Raw genomic sequence first — 22,843 nt, 5'->3', positions numbered from 1 at the left:
CTGCATTATTGATCATTTTAATATTTATTTTGATTGCTTTATCAAATTCTAATTTGTCGGGCGAGCATTAACATTTTGGAATTATATAAAACGTAAACATAAACGTACTTGATGTTACTACTGCAGCAGCCGTGCAAAGCAGCAGTAAATAAATGCACGGCTGATCCCAGAACTGCATCCTCTTGCGCTGAAACATTTGAATAGACCAATCAGCGCTCGGGAATCTTCCCTGGCTCCGAGACTCCGCCCATTTTTATCTCTTTGTCCAATCATGATTAAGCAGCGGTTAACGCCTCGGCAGCGGTGGATTCAAACGGAAGATGAAAGATGGCCACGGAGAAAGACACCGATGTAAATAAACGAGACAGAAGGTAACGAAGATTTATTTGCTAAATCCATAGATTAACATATATAGTCTAAAACATAGTTAAACATATCTATTTTGATTATATAGGAATAAATGAACGAACTGTAGCCGAAGTGCTTCGTTGAATGGCGCTGTGGTGTTTAGTACAGAGTGTTCCCCGCATATTTTAACATTAAACACAATAAAATAACCGGTTTCTGTCCAATAACGATTGTTTTACGGTAGTTTTGTTTTGTTTTAAAGTCGTAACTTTGAATGTACATGTACACAAAGCAGCTTAACTTTACCGTAGTGACACTATGGTAACGTTATTTCTACTTTGAAATAGAGAGTAAATATTGTAAATTCTGTGGTTAAATGAATGTGACCCATAAAACACTGTTTATTATTATATATCATAACCTATAAATGTATAACCTATACATCTATAGGTTATGATAATTAATAATAAACAGTGTTTCATCAATGTTTGTTTAAGTGCCATCAGAACAATGAGTTGATCGTAAATCTCATTATAGAGGTAAAGTTGGTTTACATTCATTCAGTGACAACTTGTGACACACTCCTATTGTTTACCATGGTATATTTGGTCTGAAATCACATGCAAGTATGACTCTAAAACAACATTGGCACTATTTTTTTGACTGCAAAATGTACTTTTAATAGTCATTGGCTGCTAATATGATTTCACTATTTAATATTTGCAAAGTTTATTTTTTAAAGCTATATTATTGAGGAGAAAGTCTGAATTTGTGCATATAAACAAACTACTTAATATTTATACTTCCATCGTGGAGATTTTGTTGACTTTTTTAACGTTACCTCATTATTTTTGTTTTGTACTTGATCAGAAACAATAATTACAATAACAAATAAAAATAAACAGAATACAATAATAAACTGCATGTTTAGCTTACTGTTTTGTTTTTAAAAGATTTAAAATCATGAATGCTGATTTATTATTCATTTATATTTTAAAGAAAGATTTAGGTATCATATCCTTTTATTTTTGCCTAACCAATTTATAATACACACACACACACACAATTTTTATTTTAGTATTTTATTTTTTGTTGTTGTTTATTTACCCTGTTTTATATTTTTATTAGTTATTGTCATTTTTATTGTCTTTAATATAGTTTCTGCACATTTGGATTCTGTTTGACTTTTTAGATTGAACTAAATAAAATAAAAAAAATGTTTTTAAAATTGATTTATAATTTCTAACCTTGAAAAGTGTTGTTTAGTTTACAGATGTTATAAATATTATTCATAAATATCATTAGAATTAGTTTTTATAGTTGCTTCAAAGCACAATTTAGAACCTGAAGTAATTTTGACTATTTTTAGTTCAATTGCTTTGTGTTTTAAAAGACTTCTTGACTTGCATGTCCTGGCATTTTCAAATGTCTGTAATTTGCATGATATTCCTACAATAATTCCTCATTAAAATATCAAATGTTTTTTTTTTTTTTTTTGCACCTGAATGCTTTAAACTCTCTTGAAACGCCTTTAAAACACATGCCAATGATAAACTTTTATTCTGTTATGGTTATACTTTACATTGTCTCCACAAATCCCATGTATTCTCAACTGTTGTGCTGATCAACTCAACATTGCATATCCTGTGATGTGACTATTGCTGACACGCGCGTTGCAATATCGATGCTGAAGCAATATATTGTGCAGCCCTAATGTAATTCCTGAAATGAAATAAAGTAAAAACATTATATATGCTTTATTAGTCAAAATGTGAAGTGGATCTGAAACCTTTCATCACAGTTGCCCCAAAACTATTGAACAACCACCATTTTTTGTCTTTGGACAATTTTGATGGTATTTTATTCAGATACACTCCATAGTAAAAGACTTGATCATCACAGATGATTTAAATTAATGAAATCTTTCCAAATAAAGCTATTTACATCATCTGGTAAGGTTATATTCATACTACAATATATATAACACAATAATATATATCACAGCAAATATCCAAATTTCGGATTTGCGGTTTCGTCTAGCCATATTGATGGAATGGAATATCAAAGAATGTTAAAAGGTCATTTTCTGACATGACAGGTTAGGAAATAAAAATAAAACTTGGCCAAAATGACAAAACAAGTAATAATCAATAAGTCGTACAAAAGCTACGCTAAAATTTATAGCAAATTTTACACTGAAATGAAAACGGTTAAAAAAAAAACTATAACTTTTCATTTAATTTTTCACATTTGTATTTTATATATATATATATATATATATATATATATATATATATATATATATATATATATATATATATATATATTTATTTATATATATATATATATATATATATATATATATATATATTTATTTATTTATTTATTTATTTAATTCATTTTAAATATTTTTTTATTATTATTTACTTTTTAATATTAGTGGAATAGTGGAACAAATAAAGAATTAAATTATATTGTGAATTTGTATAATCCATATTTTCTATAATAATAATAATAATAATATTTAGAATTGTATGAAATTTGCATTCTTTTAATTTTAATACCTAGATGTTTTTATTTTTTGCGTATTCCCCAATAATATCAAAATTAATATTCATTTTGAAATGAATAATGCTAAGCACAGAATTATGTCTAAATAAAATTTTTACAATTTATTTATTTAAATATGTGAGAGATTTAATCTAATAATTGCTTTTTTATGCCAATATGTGAACAGCCAGCCCATCTCACAAGGAAACATGGATGTTTTACTGTTTGTCAGTTTAGTGGCTAATTATAATTATTTCATATCCTACCAGTTTAGTTGTACAGAAATGTACGATTTTTAAAAGAAGGTGTGGCATCAAACCCTACTCTTAAATCCAACCGTGTTTGGAGGATGAGCAAATTTTTCTAAATTCCACAAATGAGATCATACAAATTAAAACAAATGAGCTACTAAATCAAAAAGTTACGAATTGGCGTGAGGTTGGAACAGCCTTCAATCGTATTGTGAGCATACATTATACACTTCTTGCTGCAGTTTTTTAAACGGGCACCGGTGTCGCTAATAACTAGCTTTCTGAATTCCTAATATAAACAAAATGCCTGTAAATTGTCTGTAACTGAGTATTAATGTTGTTTTTTTTGTAGGGGCACTGTGTGTAATGTTGTGATCAATCAAGAGTCCGAAACAGGCAGTAGTGGCGAGGGTCGGCCGCCCATTATCTTCAACCCCGATTTTTTTGTGGAGAAGATGCGTCATGAGCGTCCCGAAGCCTTCACCGAGCTGGTGCTGAGTAACATCACCCGGCTCATCGACCTCCCAGGGGCCGAATTCTCACAGCTACTAGGCGACGAGGAACCCAAGACTCCCAACGCTGGCTTTTTCCGCTCCTTCAACTTCCTGAAACGTAAAGGTGAGAAGAATTTTGAAGATGGTTTTTAATAGCTATGTTTCCATCCACGCGTGTTTACATTAAGTGTGGGTGATTAATAGAAATAAAATGGCAAATTAAGCAAAGCTATGATTGTCATGCACATCTTGTCTGAGAAGAACGGTTCAGTGATCAGCTGTAAGTCTCCTCCGAAGGCTAGAGGGTGCTCTCAGGGAAACTCCAAATACATTATAAGAAACCTAGGAAATCCACATAGGCTGCGTCCAAAATTGCAGACTTCCATACTATATAGTACACTAAAAACAATATGCGTGCAGAGTAGAATGTCTGAATTCATAGAATTCGAAAATCAGTATGCTATAAGCACCTGGATGACTTACTACTTCCAGTGAGATTCTGAAGTGTGCATCCATGATGCCCCGAGAATGAATTGATAAATGGAAGCGATCTGCAGAGGGAGAGATCTGCAGAGTGGATGGCAACATCAACAGCCTGAGGTATCAAGACGTTTGTGCTGCCCATTACATTACAAACTACAGGAGAGGGCAAATTCTCCAGCAGGATAGCGCTCCTGCTCATACTTCAGCCTCCACATCAAAGCTACTGAAAGCAAAGAAGGTCAAGGTGCTCCAGGATTGGCCAGCCCAGTCACCAGACATGAACATTATTGAGGATGTCTGGGGTAAGATGAAGGAGGAGGCATTGAAGATGAATCTAAAGGATCTTGATGAACTCTGGGAGTCCTGCAGGAACGCTTTCTTTGCCATTCCAGATGACTTTATTAATCAGTGATTTGAGTCATGTCAGAGATGTATGGATGCAGTCATCTAAGCTCATGATGGAGTCAGACACAATATTCAGTCTGTTTCCACTGCAGCATGACTTTATCTATACTGGACATTATTTCTGTTCAGTGACAAGACTTTAGTCTAAACAAAGTCAGACCTTACTGTTCTAATGAAATCATTCAAAACCAAGACATGATCATATTTTATTGGGTTCAATTAAGCGTAATCTAGAGGCCTTTGCCTTTCATATAAACAACGTCTAATTGATCATAAAATAACCAGCTTTGGATAGAAAACCTAAATATCGACTGTCATCCTTTTTGGTTGTCTTTTTTTCTGCTAAGCTCTACATATTTACAACCGCCCTGCTGTCTGTGTGCCTCTGAGCCTATTATAAAGGCAGCGGTGATCATTCTGCAGGGAGATTTCAGACTCTATTGACAGAAACTATTGAATAAGCTTCATCGTGAGAATTACATCATCTGTTTTTGGGAAGGTCTGGGAAGTTACTGATTGCTGTTCAAGTTAGTTTTTCGCCGTGGGCTCCTGCAATTGACTGCTCCGCTCTAGATTTATTGCGGTTAATAGTAATGGGCCAAGTAAAAGGCAAGGGTGCGCTGGTTACTTAATGTGGCCGACAGTGTTTGGTTTCCAATTCGAATGAAGACACAATCTAAATTAGAGTTAATTCAAGTTGAAAATACATTTTTCATTGAATTCTTAATGTCCCTTCTGATATGCTGATGATTCAGTAATGTATTTAATTATATCATAAATTTAGTTTTTAAAAATGCTAAGTTGGGCAACGCCGTGGCGCAGTAGGTAGTGCTGTCGCCTCACAGCAAGAAGGTCGCTGGGTTGCTGGTTCGAACCTCTGCTCAGTTGGCGTTTTTGTGTGGAGTTTGCATGTTCTCCCTGCCTTCGCGTGGGTTTCCTCCGGGTGCTCCGGTTTCCCCCACAGTCCAAAGACATGCGGTACAGGTGAATTGGGTAGGCTAGAGTGTGTGTGTGAGTGTGAGTGAGTGAGTGATTCCCAGACATGGGTTGCGGCTGTAAGGGCATCATAAAAACGTGCTGGATAAGTTGGTGATTCATTCTGCTGTGGAAACCCGGGATTAATAAAGAGACTAAGCCAACAACAAAATTAATGAATGAAAATGCTAAGTTGGTATTTAATATTATTTATGAATCAGAATATAGTTCTGTATTTATGCATGTATGTATGTATGTATATATATATATATATATATATATATATATATATATATATATATATATGTATGTATGTATGTATGTATGTGTGTGTGTTTATGCATTTAATGCATTTTAATAAATGTATATTACATTTTTAATTCATTATTCTTTTTTTAATAAAAGGTGTACTTAAAGTTCTTTTTCATTCGTTCGTTCATTCATCCATTCATCCATTTATTTTCTTTTCGGCTTAGGGGGTACTTACATTATGCTATCCAAACCGTGCCCAGGCCCGTTTCCCGGATCGTTTGATAAGTGTGAGTGCTCTGAATCAGGCTCAGGCACGGTTCATTTTTCCGTCCCTGGCCCAGTTGGAAGACGTGTGTCAGAGGGCGGTTCACTTGGGCTTTGGCGCGTACGCTTGTGTGTGAGTGTAAAACGCACCTGAGCCCAAAACTGAAGACGAGACGTGACTTAGGGGGATTGTTTGATATGGATTTATTAATCATTCTTACTGTTCAATGAACACAAACTGTTGTACTTTATAAATGAGGCAAACACCGCACTGCACGACAGCTGCACCTTCAGCAAAACCTCCTAATCCCTGCAGCATGAGAAATTTATGATTGTTTGTGAGCGTCAAAAGTGGCGGATCTGTTCGGCGAAATATTTGACTGCGTGTCACTGTATCTGAAAACACTAAAACGATAAAACCATATCAAGAAATCTCCACTATGCTAAGTGAGAGCGCTTAGACTGAACAGCGCATCATCAATAATGTAAGCGTGCCCAGGCCTAAATGCGAGTGCGGGCCGTCAGGGGAAACGGAAGGGCGGACAAGCGTGCTTCGGCTTCTTTCAAGGCAACTGTACATATGTGTTAGTATGCCCTTAGTCCATTATTATTCTGGGGTTGGCCACAGCGGAATGAACCGCCAACTTTTCCAGCATATGTTTTACACAGCGGATGCCCTTCCAACTGCAACTCATCACTGGGAAACATCCATAGACACTCATTCACACACATGCACTGTCCTATTGAATTTATCCAGTTCACCTACAGCTCATCTGTATTTGGACTTTTGGGGGAAACCTGAACACCCGGAGGAAACGCACGCCAACATGGGGAGAACATGCAAACTCCACACAGAAATGCCAACTAACCTAGTTGAGGCTAGAACCAGTGATCTTGTTACTGTGTGGCAATCGTGCTACCCACTGCGCCACCATGATGCCTGTTCTTTTTCATTTTAAGCAAAAACAACAATACATACAGCGGGGATAATAGGTATTGAACACGTCATGTTTTTTCCTGTGAATAATATTTCTAAAGGAGCTGTTGACATGGAATTGAAGCAGATTTTGGAAAAAAAACAAACAAACAAATCTGAAAAATTAGCTACGTGTAATAACTATGGAACGATACAAGGAGAAAGTACTGAACTACTGAAATGTATTTAATTAAAGGTACTTTGCTGGGGTGTGTTTTGGATCATTGTCTTGCTGAAATGTCCACCCTGGTTTCATCTTCATCCTCCTGCTAATGAAGATGTTGGACTGAAGCAGCTGATATTCATTTACACTCAGGAAGGGCAGCGGGTTGCTGAAGAACTACTGAGATATTCGGTTGCTGTCTGGGCTTTCACTGCTCAACCACACCTCCCTTTCTTCATGTGTTCAATACTTTTTACCGGCATCATTTCTTTTTATTACACATATTTTCATTTGTAAATTAATTAGATTTGTTTTCTTTGCATATATGGATTTTTTGGTTGCTATCAACATCTGGGGAAAATTTCAAGTCAACAGCACCTTTGGAAATATGTTTTCTGAGAAAGAACATGGCCAATACTTATTTTCTTTGCTGTATATTGAAGTTTGGGTCCCACTTTATATTAAGTGACCTTAACTAATATGTACTTACATAGGATTTAATAGTTTGTTACAATGTACTTATTGTGTAAATACATGTATTCTTATGGTTGATTGAATACATGTATGTAATAACTTTTGTAATTACATTTGTAAATTCACTGTTGACCATCCCTTACACCTCAACACACCTTTACACCTACCCAAACCACCAAACCTGTCCATAACCCAACCTCTATCTCAAGTCAAAAGCACCACAAGTGTTCTGAAATACATTTTAAACACAGTAAGTACATTGTATTAATTTTTTTTATGTAAGTGCATTGTAGTTAGGGACACTTAATATAAAGTGGGACTGAAGTTTTTTTTTTTCATTGCACATTTATTTACTTGTTTGTCCTACTCTGCTGAGCTTCTCTAATTGTGCTTAAGACAAAACTTGTTTAAACTACTTAAAAAAATGTTTCTATTCTAGTAAGTTCAAGGTGTTTTTCTTCACACCAATTGTGATGAGTTTTTGCACCTGAATAGAAACATTCTGATGTCAAATTTGGTGTGTATTTAGCCAAAATAAAAACAGAGGATTTTATACAGCAAATATTGCCTTCCAGTTTCCTGTTCATGGTTAAAATGTAGAACAATAGTATATGTGCACATTTAAAACAAATCTATCCCTATTAAATGATTCTTTGGCAAGCAGAATAAAACATAAGCATTTAATGTATTAGAGAAAAGATGCATTCTTTTGGAAGAGGCGGTGACTGTTTGTCGTATTTATTTTCAGACAAAGGTGTTGTGTTCGGCATGCCCCTCACAGAAGAAGGAATAGCCCAGATATATCAGCTCATCGCTTACCTCAGCAAAAGTAAGTGCATGATATTAATAAAGTTGATGGCTTTATTATACAGTTCACCCAAAAAATGTACATTCTGTCCTCATTTACTCCTCCATTTGTTCAAAACTCCTTTGAGTTTTCTTATGTTGAACACAAAAGATGTAAAAAAAAATTGTGGGTTGCTGTTTCCCCTACCTTATGAGTTGTTGAACTCTTCCAAATATCTTCTTCTGTGTTTAATAGAAGAAAGAAAATTCAAACAGGTTAAAAATTAGTCAAGAATAAGTAAATGAATGGGTGAACTATTGCTTAAAATACACTAAAACATTGGAAGATTGACAAGTATTTGAATCTTTATGGTAAGGACACTGTTAAGAGGTGCTTGAACAGGTTGTTTTCCTGTAGATCTCCATGTGCAGGGTCTGTTTCGAGTTCCTGGGAACAGTCTGAGGCAGCAGACGCTGAGGGAGCAGCTCAACAGTGGAGCCGATATTGATTTCGCCGCTGGTGACTTTCATCCCAATGACGTGGCCACGCTCCTCAAGAGTTTCTTGGGAGAATTGCCGGAGCCCCTGCTGACCCACCGCCACCTGCACGCCCACCTGAAGATCACAGGTTCATCATCCACACTTCATGCTGTGCCTTCTACATCATTAGCTGCATTTCTGTTCCTCTTGCATTAGATAAAACTTACAGTGATCTCTGCTGAGACCATGTTCACATGTACATGGGTGTTAAAAAAAAGAAAGATAATCTCCATCAGGCCCGTATTGGCTAATCGGGAGAACCGGGAAAGTTCCCGGTGGGCCGGTCCGTTTTTTGGCCGCGAGGGCCAGTGTCCCTAGCTGCTTGCACTCTCAGCAGTTGCACTTTTTTAATTTATTTGTTTATTTGACCATAACCTCACTCTTTTTAATCATTATTTTGCCGCAGCTCCGCTCTTTTTATTTATTTTCTCGCAGCCCCGTGAGCTAAATGCAGCCCGCAGGTTAATGATGATCATCATTAACCTGCGGGCTGCACCCCATTCCACCCCAAACAGCGGCACCTTAGTGAATATTAATGAATATTACACCTGCTTAATGAAAATCAGATGATTTACTACATTAATAAATCTAACTTTTAATCTTAACATAACTTGATCAGAAATCTAAAATGGGGAAAAAAGAGCAGGGTAAAAACGGAGTAGACATCAATAGGAGCAGATAACATTCAGTGTTTAACAGTGCCATCGTGGTCTAGTGGTTAGCACGTTACGCATTGACGCAGCCGACCCGAGTTCGAACCTCACCAGAGTAAAATATGTTTTTTTTTCAGTGTTAAGACATAAAATACTGTTTGGGTTACTTATGTAGGAATACATTTTTTTTTTGTGTGACGACTGTTACAAAGGATTGGATATCTATATAGAATTAATGTTCTCATATTTATGAAAAACATTTGAAATTCTAAAGCAGCTGTGTCCTTGAAAAAGACATGTTAGTGTCATTTGAAACTGAATTGGAAATGACGTAATTTTAATATTGTCAGTCGTCGACTGAGGTTGACCGGTCTAAGGCTTGAAACTCCAGAGCTAAAAAGGAGTCCTACTCCGGCCCTGATCTCCATCCACATGAAAATGCAGAAATTCATTGTGATGCATTCACTGGGGGGTAATATGGTATACAGTGGGGTCTTCAAATAGCAAAGGGATCAGTTTTGATACCATTATACTGAAAACAATGCACTTATATAAGAGACAAGGATCAAATAGAATTTATTTAATACCTAAAAATGGGTAGCCGTGGTTGTCATCAAAGAATAACGCGGAGGAGAAGGATAGAGCTAGGGAAAGATGGCGAGTCATGCACCAAGTGACCTGGTCTTGAAAAAAGAACACAACTTCTGCAGTTTGGCAGTGTTTCGGGTTTTGGCCGAATGAGAAGGGAGAGGCGGCAAATACGGCAACTTGCAAATTGTGCAACAAAAAGGTGACCGCGAGAGATGGAAATGCCTCAAACCTAAGGTAGGGCTGCTCTATTTTGGAAAAAATCATAATCACGATTATTTGGGTCATAATTGTAATCACGATTATTCAAAACGATTATCAGTTGAAGTCAAAATTATTAGCGCTCCTGAAAATTTTGTTTTTTTAAATAACTATTTCCCAAATTATGTTAAACAGAGCAAGGAATTTTAACAGTATTTCCTCTAATATTTTTTTTCTTCTGGACAAAGTCTAATTTGTTTTATTTTAGCTAGAATAAAAGCAGGTTTAAATATTTTGAAACCCATTTAAAGGTCAATATTATTAGCCCCCTTAAGCAGTATATTTTTAGATAGTCTTCAGAAGAAACTACTGTTATACAATGACTTATCTAATTACTCTAATTAAGCCTTTAAATTGCACTTTAATCTGAATGCTTGTATTTTGAAAAACATCTAGTAAAATGTTATGTACTGTCATCATAGCAAATCACAAACCAGTAGTTAGACATAATATATCAAAATTAGTATGTTCAGAAATAAGTTTTTTAAAAAAACTTCTTTCCATTAAACAGAAATTGGAGGAAAAGGGTTGCTAATGTTCTGGAGGGCTAATAATTCTGACTTCAACTGTGTGTATATATACAGTTATTTTCCACCCTGCAAAGGAAAGAGAAACAATTACAATAGAATAAAAGTATAAAACAAACTGTGATTTAAGCATCTTCACCCTAAGAAAAACACTTAAGCTACAAAAATCCTTCAGTCAAGAGCAGTAAGGAATTTTCTCGTCGTTTGATTAATGATAAAACAGGCGGCAGCATTTCGCACTGTCGCTTTAATGGTTTCTCTTTCACGTGTCTTTTGATTCTCAACTCGTTTGTTTATTACGCAAATGAGGGTTAATATGAATAATCACTAATCACCGCGTTTTGACACCTATTTGACCATTAAAGCACTCTTGTTAAGATTACTTTAGATGTCCGAGCTCCTCTGCTCGTCTCAGTGTGCGAATGAGACCGGTCTTTCGCGCTTTTGATATATGATGCAATAATCGTTTATCTCGATTAATGGTTTTTCATAATCGTTAGAAGCCATAATCGAAATCGGATTTTCGATTAATTGCACGGCCCTAACCTAAGGTTGCATATTCGAAACCACCATCCACTAACTGCTGCAAGAATCACTGCGTTCACACAAAAGTTAAAAATGAAACAATGTTTACACCCTGACACAGTTTTTAATCTGAAGTAAAAACTGCATTTTTCTAAGGAAATGTTATATCGTAAGAAATAATGTTACTCGACAACAATATCGCCTATTTTTTCCAGCTTTAATGTGGACCTTTTTGAATTCTCTGAAGCTATGGAAATTACAAATGTAAAACCGGAAATATGTTAGGACCATTGTTGTTGTTGTTTACATCCCTCAAAAAAGTGTAAAAATCCCTTTTTTACACAAAGTGTAACCCCCAATAATACCCACCTCAATCTGGAATAATCTCGGAAACGGGTCTTTATTAACTCTCCACAGAACTGACCACGTTTGACGATGAAGGCAACAAGACGAGTTTTCCGGATAAGGAGCGTCAGATCGAGGCTCTGCAGCTCCTCCTCCTGCTTCTTCCCACCGCCAACCGAACACTCCTCAAGCTGCTGCTGGACCTGCTCTACCACACCGCCAAACAGCAGGACAAAAACAAGATGTCTGCTCACAACCTGGCGCTCATGTTCGGCCCACACGTCATCTGGCCCAAGAATGTACGCCGCCGGCTTTCTTTTGAAGTCATTCATGCTCAAGCATGTTTTTTTTTTTTTCATGTTGTTCTCTGTGTCTTTCTTCAGATGAATGCCAGTGACCTTCAGGAGAACCTGAAGAAGCTCAACAGCGGGATGGCGTTTCTCATCAAACACTCACAGAAGATCTTTAGGGTAACCTTTTCTCACTGCAGCCTATTTATGTGCATATAATGATGAGATGGAAAGCAATTGAAATTTTACAGAAAGCTACAGTTTTTATTTCTATATGTGTTTATTTATTTGTAAATTTATAAGCGCCTTGTCACCCTGCAAAGCAAACTCATTTCGCCCACTTATAAGATCTTTTCTTTTTGGTCATGACTAGGGCCAGACGGAATCTGCGGACGTTTTTTGCTATTTCTGCGAATAATTTAGGTAAAAATCTGCGCATTTCTGCGGAATTATTTTTGGAGTATCATAACTAAAAACTTAATATATGAAATAAAAATAATATCTTTTTAAATGTACTATAATATTTAAAACGCAATTAGATTCACTTTATTTGGTAAATAAAGCAAGTTTGTCATATAATATCTCTATTAAAAGACAGAAAATATTAATGTACAAACTGCATTGTACATAAATCAGATGAACACAATAGTCATTAATATTCCTGAAATTAATAAAAAAACTGAATAAATATAGATTTACACACATTTACTCAAGTGAATAAACAGAATTAATCTTTCCACAGTTAAAAATCTGTGGAAAATCTGCGAAATTCTGCGCGCGCAGATTCTGGGTGGGCCTAGTCATGACCTACTTCATGACCATAGGTGAGAGCAGGAACGTAGATTGATAGATAAATAAAGAGCTTTGCCTTTCGGCTCAGCTCCTTCCTTTCCACAACAGACCGGCACGTCAATCACATTACTGCTGCCACTGCAATGATCCATCTGAAGCCTGGTTTATACTTCTGCGTCAAGTGACCGGCGTAACCCACGGCGCATGCAACGCGCGTAGCTGTGCATTTATACTTCTGCGCGCTGTCTCTGTTGGTCTGCATTACACTTCCGAAACGCTAGTTGGCAGTGAGGTGTAAATGTTCCTCTGTGTCGAGTTTCTTCGCTGCTGTTTTTCTTTTCCTGAACACTTCCCGGATGTACAAGTGGCTCAAACTCGCTAATTTTGAGGCAGGAACCGGCGGACGTGCAACAACTTTAACTATGAGGTAAACACAAAACAAAACTTTCCATCCGGAGCTCCTTCACGGGACTCCACACTTGTAAACAATCACTCCATTGGGCTCACGCCATTTGCACGGCTCTTGGTCCCGCCCAGACTCGTCAGCGCTACCAAGCCGAACAATCACAGAGCTTGCGCTATGCGTCGTTGCGACGTGTAGTTACATTTTTTGAGCATATACGAAGAAGTATAAACCTTAAGGTGGCGGTTCATGAAGGATTTTAAAATTATTGTTGTTATTGTTATTATTATTATTATTATTGTTGTTGTTTTAATTTCAGCCTTGGATTAAAAAATGTTATGTATTTTTATTTTGTTTGATTTTGAACTTAATATTAATTAGATTGTTTTTTTTTTGCCATTTAAAAAAATATATAGATTTTCTTTCATTTTAATTTAACTTTTAAACTTTTTAAGGTTTAGTGCCAGTAGTTATTCAACATAAATGTATTTGTTACTTGTGCAAAGACCATCGTTGTTTTGCTTAATCGTCTTTGTGATGTCTTGATAATGGTTCAGCCCTAATTTTATGTAAATAGTTATTTGTTTGCCTTTACTTTTATTCAATTTTTTTTGCTTTAGTTATTTTATTACTTTGACATAAACTCATTGATTTAAATAAAAAGAAACATGATTTATTTTATGCAATTTTTGTAATTTGTATAATTTTAATTTATTATAATTCTATTAAATTATATAATATTCTATTAAAATTTGTCTTTTCAATATTTATTTAGTTATTTTTTTTATTAATTGAAACAAATTAAATAAAAATTAGCTACCCAGGATAAAATTTCTATTGATAGTTGATCTATATTTAATAATATAATATTTAAATGAGTTTATAGGATTTAACTTTTTTTGTGTCAGCTAACCGTAGCAGCACTGCAGTTATTCATTTATTTATTGTTCAAAGTAAATCTTTACCTCTGTAAATATCAAAGTCAAATCTTTTTTATTGTTGTCTTGTTATAAAGGCTCCAGCGTATCTGAGAGAACATGCCAGACTCCAGTTCGCAAACACCAAAATCCTTCAATCCAAGGTTTGTGCTGTTTCCGTTGGTTCTGCATTCAGCTTATACTCCTATATCAGCACACGTCAATGCTCTGCTGTTGCTGTTGTAGGATGATCTGGAGCTGTTGTCGGTCAGCGGCTCTCCGTTCATCAGCGCATGTAAGAGGAGCGGAGAGAGAGTTCGCTTAGACTCAGATAATCACACAGAAGAGGCGCTGAAAGAGCTTTACAGGCACGTCACTGACAACATGCCCAACTCCGCCAAGAAGAAGAAGCTCATCAGACAGGTCTGCTTATTTCTTTTATTCTGTTTCTTTTATTCCAAACAAAGTGCATCTAATTGGATTTGCAATTTAAACGTTAACAAAAGGTATTACTTTTTTTCACGTATTAAGGTTTTAGTTCTGATACTCCCAAAATTAATTTCGCCAATTTTTACCAAAATTCCATCAGAGATGAGACCTTTTATCCACGTTTACATTTTAAATAAGTGGCAAGAGGAGTGGGATGCATTGAAAAATAACAAATGACATGAAATCCAACCTGAAATCTCACACAGAATTTTAAGACTTGATTTGATATATATATATATATATATATTATGATCAGATATTTTGTTGAAATATTTTTGTTTTTGATTATTAAATCTATTTGCCTCAGTAATGTTGGTAAATTAAAATAAAGTGGTTAAATAACAAAAAATTCCAAAATTCCTAAAACTGTTAAAAAATATTCAGTAGTTGATATCGAATGATGCACCCTAGTTTTAGGGTGCTTTCACACCTACACAATTGTCTCGGAACGTGTCTCGTTTGCCCAGTTAGCGCGGTTCGATTGGCATATGTGAACAGGGCAATCGCGCTCTGTTCCGCGCCAAAGTAATCGCTCCGAGACCGCTTGAATAAGGTGGTCTCGGCTCGATTGAAACGAACCCTGGAGCGGTTCGATTGCAATGAGAAAGCGATCCGATCCGAGCGCGGTTATATCACAGTGTTTATGGATATGTAATAGGCTTACGGCTATATGAAGAGAGAATTATGAGTAGGGCGGGAAGTTTCGCGAGTCTCCGGATGCCCGCAAACGAGTGATGATCTCCCGGTAATCTCGCGTCTCTCTCCCAGTCCTCAAATAGGCATCGTCGCGCACCCTTCTCACCCCTCCCCACCGTGTCTCTCCTCAGACACGTCACGCGCTCGCACCCTGTCAATCACCACCAAACCAACACCTCTCCTGACAGCTGAGCGGGACGCTGCAAAATAAACCCTGACACTCTGACCAATGTGAGGAGAGTTTACTCGCACGTGACTTGTTTTAGCTCTTTTGGTCCGATTAGAAACTTTGCAGTGTGAAAGCGAACCGCTCCAAGAGCAAAGAGCAACAATAGCCCCTTTCACACATACAGACCTTTCCGGAAAATTACCGGCAATTTTCCGGAAAGGTTGTATGTGTGAACAGGTCCTTTTTGAAAATACCGGTAAATTCGTTCTGGCTATTTTCCGGAAAGAGAAGTTGTAACATTACCGGCAATTTGCCGGAATGCTGCGCTGTGTGAACGCAGAAGGAATATTTCCGGAATAAGCGCGTGCACGTCTAGAACGTGCTGACGTGAGCCGTCTGCTTTAGCCAATCACAACAGTCAGACGCATTTACGTCCGCGCGGTTTGTGAGAATAAAAGCCTTTGAATATTTTTCCAGACGCATTTAGCTGCTAGAAGTTAGTCAGATCACGTTTATATGTTCTTCTTAATGCCAACTGTGCAAATAATCATCGATAAGATGCTTATGATAAGCCGTTGTTTGTTTACCTTCAAGCTTTGCGTGTGCCCATGAAACAGCCTGTGAGCGCCAGCACACACACATATTATGATCTCGACATGCGAAAGTGATCCTGCGAAAGTTGTTCACAATATTGATCATCAAAAGAGTTTGTAATTTAGTCAAATGTTTACAAATACAAGCGCAGCCGTTTCAAGCCATTTGTGGTGAATGATGTCAGAATTTACCGGTATTTTGGAATGGATGTGTGAATGCTCTTTTCCGGAAAATTTCCGTAACGTCCTCGCCTGTGTGAACAGTGCTTTTTTGAATATACCGGTAAAGTCGTTCCGTAAATTTTCCGGATATTTACCGGTATCACTGTGTGAAAGGGGCTATTGTCACAATTTTAATCTCTGATTCGGAACAACTGAATCCATTCACAGGTGTGAAAGCACCCTTAATGTACCTACATATTACTTAATATTTTCAGCAGCTGCTCATCCAATTAGTGTACATTTCCCCTGTAGTTATGCATTTTGAAGTGTCTTTAATTCTGTTGGAGTTGACTTGTAATCCTGCTGTTTGTGTTCCTGATTTCCAGCTTGGCAAGCCGTCCACCCCTGGGACGCCTGTCAATGAGAACCTGACGCCTAGCAGTAAGAAGCACGGCCGCTCTCGCTCCTTCGGTGGTCTCATCAAGGTCAGAGCACTTTCTCTTTCTCTCTCTCTCTCTTAATTAATCAACAGATGAGCTTCACAAATCAGTTATTAAACGTGACCATGGTGTGTCTTCCCAATGAGCCGACCCATCCTGTAGGCCAGTCGCATCAATCTTTGATTTTCACTGTAATCAGGGTGTCCTGGATTGGCAGTTTTATTCAATACATGCATAACGTTTTAGTTTAACCCTTATGCACTGTAGGTAATGTTTTCATCCACCCTGGTGATTTTTGAGTCTTAATTTGGCCACAAATCTCTCACCTAGCAGAATGATTTTTGGTGAATAATCTCATTTTGACACACATTTTGAGAAAATGCTGAAAATCGATACACTCTGGGCAAATATTCTGTTAAACATCACTTGGGAAATATCTGAAAAAGAGCTGAAATATTAGGGGGAGGCTCATAATTTTCTCTATGTGAAAAGCGTCAGATGATGTTGCGTGTAAATGTAATAATGATTTAATGTTTGGTTATAAGTCAGTAATCGGGTGACTGGTGTGTTTTTACTGTCAGAGGAAGGTTTTGGGAGGTCAGCCGGCAGACAGGAGAGGGCGACACGTGTCTCCTCAGAGCGCTGCAGGTTTGGGGAAAGAAAACATCAGCTCTGAAATGGCCAACTGAACTCCACACTGCCATCAGGTGAGCAGGGGCTGCACAACAGCCAACCACACACTTCATTTCTTCATTTTTTTGTCAGCTTTATTATTTGGTTTAGGTGTGTTGTGTTTTTTTTATTATGTATTTATGGTTATTACCATCATTATTGTTTTATATTTATTTTTTCTGCTACTTCGTTGTGGTTTTTGTTCTGCTTTTTTTTTTGGTTTTGTTGTGTTGTTTTTTTAATTAAGCTTTTTTATGAATTTGTATCATTGTTTTTGTTATTATTTTTTTATTATTATATTTTTACAAATTGTGTATGATATGCTTAGAGTTTGTTGTGATATTTGGTTTTGATGTTTTAGTTTAATTTATTTGTTTGGTTTTGAATTCTACTCTTGTTATGTGTTATGTTTTTTACGTTCTTGTGCGTGTTTTATGGTTTTTGTTTTGTTGTGTGTGTGTGTGTGTGTGTGTCATAGACTGTAAAATATAGATGTGTGTGTATAACCAAAAACCATTTAGTTTGTCTGATTTTGATTTCCATGTTTCGTTTGATTTTATTGTGTTCTGTTCTTTGATGTTTTGTTGTCATTTATGTTTTGTTTGATTTGTTTTATTTTTTTATTTGTTTTTTTTTTTTAGCAATTTTAGGCTGGGGGGTTAGACCTTTTTGATTTAACTACCTTTTGTGTTTTATATTATGTTTTTTTGTGCTTGATTTAGGTTTTGTAAATTTGTTTTGTTTTTTCGTGTGTGTGTGTGTTATTTTTTGTAGTTTGTTTTTAATGATCAATTTTGTGTGTGGGGTTTGGTTTTGTTGCGTTTCATTTGATTTAGATGTGCTTGTTTGCTTTTGTTTTAAACTGATTGATTTGACAATATTTTGTTGCTTTTTGTTTTATTTGTTCGTTTTGGTTTGGTTTATTTTATGTGTTTGTTTTCATCTATTCAAAAGTGTATTTATTTATTTGTTTAACTCTTAAATCACGAACAAATGTTTATTATTTAAACACAATTACAAACTCACTGACAAACACTTCAAAATCTGCTTCTTTTCCAGTCTCTCTGTCAATATTGTGAATTCTGCCCGGATACAGCAGCCCACCGCAGACAACCGGAGGAGACAGGATGCATCGTTTTAATATTTAACTTATTTCCCTAAATTCTGCATAGTTTTAATGTACTAAGGGTTGAAGCTAATTTTCATTTAATATGTGAATATTTCTTTTTTTTTTATTGACTGTATAGTTTTAAACTGTTACATCAGGTGCTCATGGGTGGTAAACCACTAGTCAGCTACACTGGGCTTTAAAACTAACCCATGAAAACACGACCGCAGTGTGTAAATGTGTAAATATATATATATATATTTGTGTGTGTGAGTGTGTGTGCTGATATCTGGGCCATGTGTTAACTCCAATTAAGCCACTTTATGCTTTAGTACAATTTAAAGCTGTGTTTCTCAACCACGTTCCCTGAGGACCACCAGCACTGCATGCTTTGGCTGTCTCCTTTGTCAGGTCTTCCAGTCTCTGCTAACAGGCTAATGGTCTCTTTGGGTAAGGAAACATAAAAAAATCTACAGAGCTGATGGTCCTCCAGGAATGTGGTTGAGAAACACTGCTTTAAAGAAAGCATTTGTACAATTTAAAGCAGTGTTTCTAAACCACGTTCCTGGAGGACCACCAGCACTGCATGCATCGGCTGTCTCCTTTGTCTGAAACGCCCATTACAGGTCTTTCAGTCTCTGCTAATGAGCTGATGATCTCTTTGGTTGAGCAAACAGGTGAAATCAGCAGAGCTGGGGATCTTCCAGAAACATGGTTGAGAAGCACAGATTTAAAGAAAGCATTTGTACAGTTTAAAGCAGTGTTTCTCAACCACGTTCCTGGAGGACCACCAGCACTGCATGCATTAGCTGTCTCTTGTGTCTGAAACACCCGTTACAGGTCTTTCAGTCTCAGCTAATGAGCTGATGATCTCTTTGGTTGAGCAAACATGTAAAATCAGCAGAATTGGGGATCTTCCAGAAACATGGTTGAGAAGCACCGATTTAAAGAAAGCATTTGTACAGTTTAAAGCAGTGTTTCTCAACCACGTTCCTGGAGGACCACCAGCACTGCATGCATTAGCTGTCTCTTGTGTGTGAAACACCCGTTACAGGTCTTTCAGTCTCTGCTAATGAGCTGATGAACTGAATCAGGTGTGTTTGATTAAGGAGACATGGAAAACGTGCAGTGCTGATTGCGTGGTTGGGAAATACTGCTTCAAAGAAAGCATTTACTCCGGAAAGTGTGTGTGTTACTGTTATTTACAGCAGGTGAATTTAGAAAGGCCGTTTGTTTACATTTATATAGATATTGTCTTAATAACACTGTGAACTTGAGGAATACGGCATTTGGGATTAAAACGGGACGTTGATTTTTATACTTATTATCTTTTTGGTCAAGTTTTTCTTGCAAATAGTCCACAAGTTCAGGAATTTTCCAGTATTTTGTGTGAAAATGCATGATAGTGAATGATCATTTTTGATTCATTCATATCTCGCATGTTGAAAAGGGCTTAAATCCGCCATGTGTGTTTGTCGAACGCTGTTACGTTTTATTTCCAGGGTTTGGGATGTGTGTCGAGGGCCTCTGTGAAGTTTTTTGAAGGTCTCGTGTATGTTACAGGTGTGCCGGAGGGGAATTATGGGAAGGATTTTGGTGTGTTTGTGGATAAATGAGTGGGCATTAAAGCATTTGGAACACGGAAAGATCAAATGTTTGATTATTTTTGTCAACAAAACGTTGGGATTTTTAGTTTTTATTCTCATTTAATTTCATTTTCTGCATTTTTTTATTAATAATTTTATGATGAATTGGTTTTAATTGTCATTTTGTGGTGAATATGGCTGACTTTAGCTCATGTTGTAAGGCTGAAATGTGGGAAATGACTGGAAATGTGTGTTTACAGCAGCAGATGAACGCAGCAGGAGCCTGTTTGTGTATGGCAGAAGCTAGTTTCATTGGTGGGACACATCTGACTGTGATACAACGCTCTTCTGCTGATGGGAGAAGAGCTGAGGGTCTTACTTTTAGATATGGGGGCTGTTATATTGGTGCTGTGTGATTGTAAATATTGAGAGAGGAGAGATTGGAGTGTGTGTGAGTGACTAATGTGTATAAGTGTATAGCGTGTGTGATAGTGTTTAGTGATTGTGTGTGTGTGTTAGAGAGAGAGAGAGTGAGAGTGTGTGTGTGTGTGTGTGTATGTGTGTTTGTCTATGATTTAGTGTTTGGTTGAAATTGTGTGTATGACTTTTGTGTGTGTACGTGTGAGCATATTGTGTTTGTGTGTTTTGTGTGTGTGTGTGTGCGCACGCACGCCGTGTGTGCATGTGTGAGAGAGCATGTATTGTGAGTGCGTTTGTATGTGTGAGCATATACAGTAAGTGTGAGCATGTGTATATATATATTGTGTGTGTAAGTGTGAGAATGTATAACGTGTGTGTGAGCATATACAGCGTTTGTGTTTGCAAGTGTGAAAATATAGTTTGTATAGTTAGTTTGTGTCTGTTAGAAAGTGTGAATAGTGTGTGTGTGTGTGTGTGTGTGTGAGAGAGAGAGAGAGAGAGAATGTAGTGTGTATGTGAGACTGTATATAGTGTGTGTGTGTGTGTGTGTGTGTGTGTGTGTGTGAGAGAGAGAGAATGTAGTGTGTATGTGAGAATGTATATAGTGTGTGTGTGTGTGTGTGTGTGTGTGTGTGTGTGTGTGTGTGTGTGTGTGTGTGTGTGTGTGTGTGAGAGAGAGAGAGAATGTAGTGTGTATGTGAGAATGTATATAGTGTTATAGTGTGTGTGTGTGTGTGTGTGTGTGTGTGTGAGAGAGAGAGAGAGAGAGAGAGAGAGAAAGAATGTAGTGTGTATGTGAGAATGTATATAGTGTGTGTGTGTGTGTGTGTGAGAGATAGAGAGAGCATATACAGTGTTTGTGTGTAGTGTGTGTGAGAATCTACTGTATATTGTATATGTGAGAATGTATAATGTGTGTGTGTGTGAGTGAGAGAGAATGTATTGTGTGTGTGCGTGTGTGCAAATGGTATTGTATAGAATTAGTGAATTACTTTAGCATCTATTAGAAACTCTGATTTCGGCATTTATTTGTACGTGTTTCAGTTTATACAGGTCCCTCAACCTTGTTTTAAAAGTTACAACCTGTAGGGCTTGTAAAATTCATTTTCACTTGATCTGTGAAGCGTCTGTACGTGTGTGTGTGTGTGTGTGTGTGTGTGTGTGTGTGTGTGTGTGTGTGTGTGTGTGTGTGTGTGTGTGTGAGTGTGAGTGTGATCTGCTGTAATACTACAGGCACTTCTTTAAATGTCATTTTGTATTAAAAACTTTTACCAGCACAATTGTCTCTCATTAATTCATCTGTAGCGTAAAGTGTATAGTGTGTGTATGTGGGACAATGTATAGTGTGTGAGAAAGTATAGTGTGTTTTCTGATGGATATTTTTGTCTAAATCCATTTCATTCGCCTCTAAATTACTTCAGTCAACTTAAGTGTAGTAAATGACCTTGTAAACCATTATTAATAATGAATGAAGGAAAAACATTGGGTTACAAGCAACATAAAGCTCTATTTGTACAAGTAAAAACAACTGAAACCGGAAGTCTGGCGCATTAAAGGTAAACATATGTATATGCCGTGTTATTTTGATATTTGTAGTGTAATATTTCACTCGTGTGTCCACTAGAGGTCACTGCAACACATGTAATAATACTCAGACTTGACCAGAACTAACTTTGTTTGAATATTTCGCTGCTGACTGGAGTTTGATTTGGCGCGTTTTTTTCAGTATCTCAAAAAAAAAAAAAAAACAGACAAAAAAAACTGTTTAACGGTGATTTGTCAGCTTCATGAACGCTAAGTTAACCAATTCGTCTGCAAACATTGGGAAGTTTTCAGTTTGTGGTGAAATATTAAAACTCATTATTTCGATATTAATTTTTATTCTCAGTTTTATTTTAAATTTTGCCGTTTTGTATAAACGTCAGCTGTTATTTGTGAAGGACCATTTCCGGCTCTTGCTCGACCCGTTTGTTTAAACGTAAGCTTCAAAAGTTTACTAGTAATTCACTATATGTTAATTTGTAATTGAATACATACATGGTTTGTTTTTATTTTCGACAAACTGCAAAACTTTACATGATGATAAAGCTAGTAAAATATTTTCCTCTGGTTTTTATTCAAATTTTGCTGTAAAATTACTTCATTTATAATCGTGTATAGCAATAATAATTTTGTGTTATTACGTAAAGTAAACATAACTTTCTGATAGCAAATAGGGTTGGGCGATATGGGCAAAAAATCCCCGG

At 36.6% G+C, this 22,843-nt stretch overlaps 1 protein-coding gene across 3 annotated transcripts; it reads left to right on the top strand.

Moving 5' to 3' along the window:
* Positions 1-302: 302 nt before the first annotated feature.
* arhgap19 (Rho GTPase activating protein 19) lies at positions 303-20,237 on the top strand. 3 transcript variants are annotated; one of them, XR_011008304.2, is made up of 12 exons: positions 303-371; positions 3,502-3,767; positions 8,384-8,464; positions 8,840-9,049; positions 11,933-12,159; positions 12,244-12,330; positions 14,361-14,426; positions 14,509-14,685; positions 16,758-16,856; positions 17,393-17,518; positions 18,543-19,075; positions 19,163-20,237. XR_011008304.2 is itself a non-coding variant. In XM_003201138.7 (11 exons), the coding sequence occupies exons 1-10, from the start codon at positions 328-330 to the stop codon at positions 17,498-17,500; spliced, it is 1,365 nt and encodes a 454-aa protein (XP_003201186.1). In that variant the 5' UTR covers positions 303-327; the 3' UTR covers positions 17,501-17,518; positions 18,543-20,237. The 3 variants fall into 3 exon arrangements, 1 of the variants encoding a protein (XP_003201186.1); XR_011008305.2 differs by having other exon boundaries at positions 18,543-19,431; positions 19,646-20,237; XM_003201138.7 differs by having other exon boundaries at positions 18,543-20,237.
* Positions 20,238-22,843: the final 2,606 nt, after the last annotated feature.

The sequence above is a fragment of the Danio rerio genome, chromosome 22 (genome assembly GCF_049306965.1).
Source record: "Danio rerio strain Tuebingen ecotype United States chromosome 22, GRCz12tu, whole genome shotgun sequence".
Classification (NCBI taxonomy): Eukaryota; Metazoa; Chordata; class Actinopteri; order Cypriniformes; family Danionidae; genus Danio; species Danio rerio.
This window is presented reverse-complemented; position numbering and strand designations above follow the sequence as displayed.

What these genes read in the sequence shown, in the direction of transcription:
- arhgap19 (XM_003201138.7), top strand. Translation starts at nt 328, where the DNA reads ATGGCCACGGAGAAAGACACCGATGTAAATAAACGAGACAGAAG. An exon ending in GTAAATAAACGAGACAGAAG is followed by an intron (nt 372 to 3,501) that starts GTAACGAAGATT and finishes TTTTTTTTGTAG; the next exon opens with GGGCACTGTGTGTAATGTTG. An exon ending in CGCCCACCTGAAGATCACAG is followed by an intron (nt 9,050 to 11,932) that starts GTTCATCATCCA and finishes AACTCTCCACAG; the next exon opens with AACTGACCACGTTTGACGAT.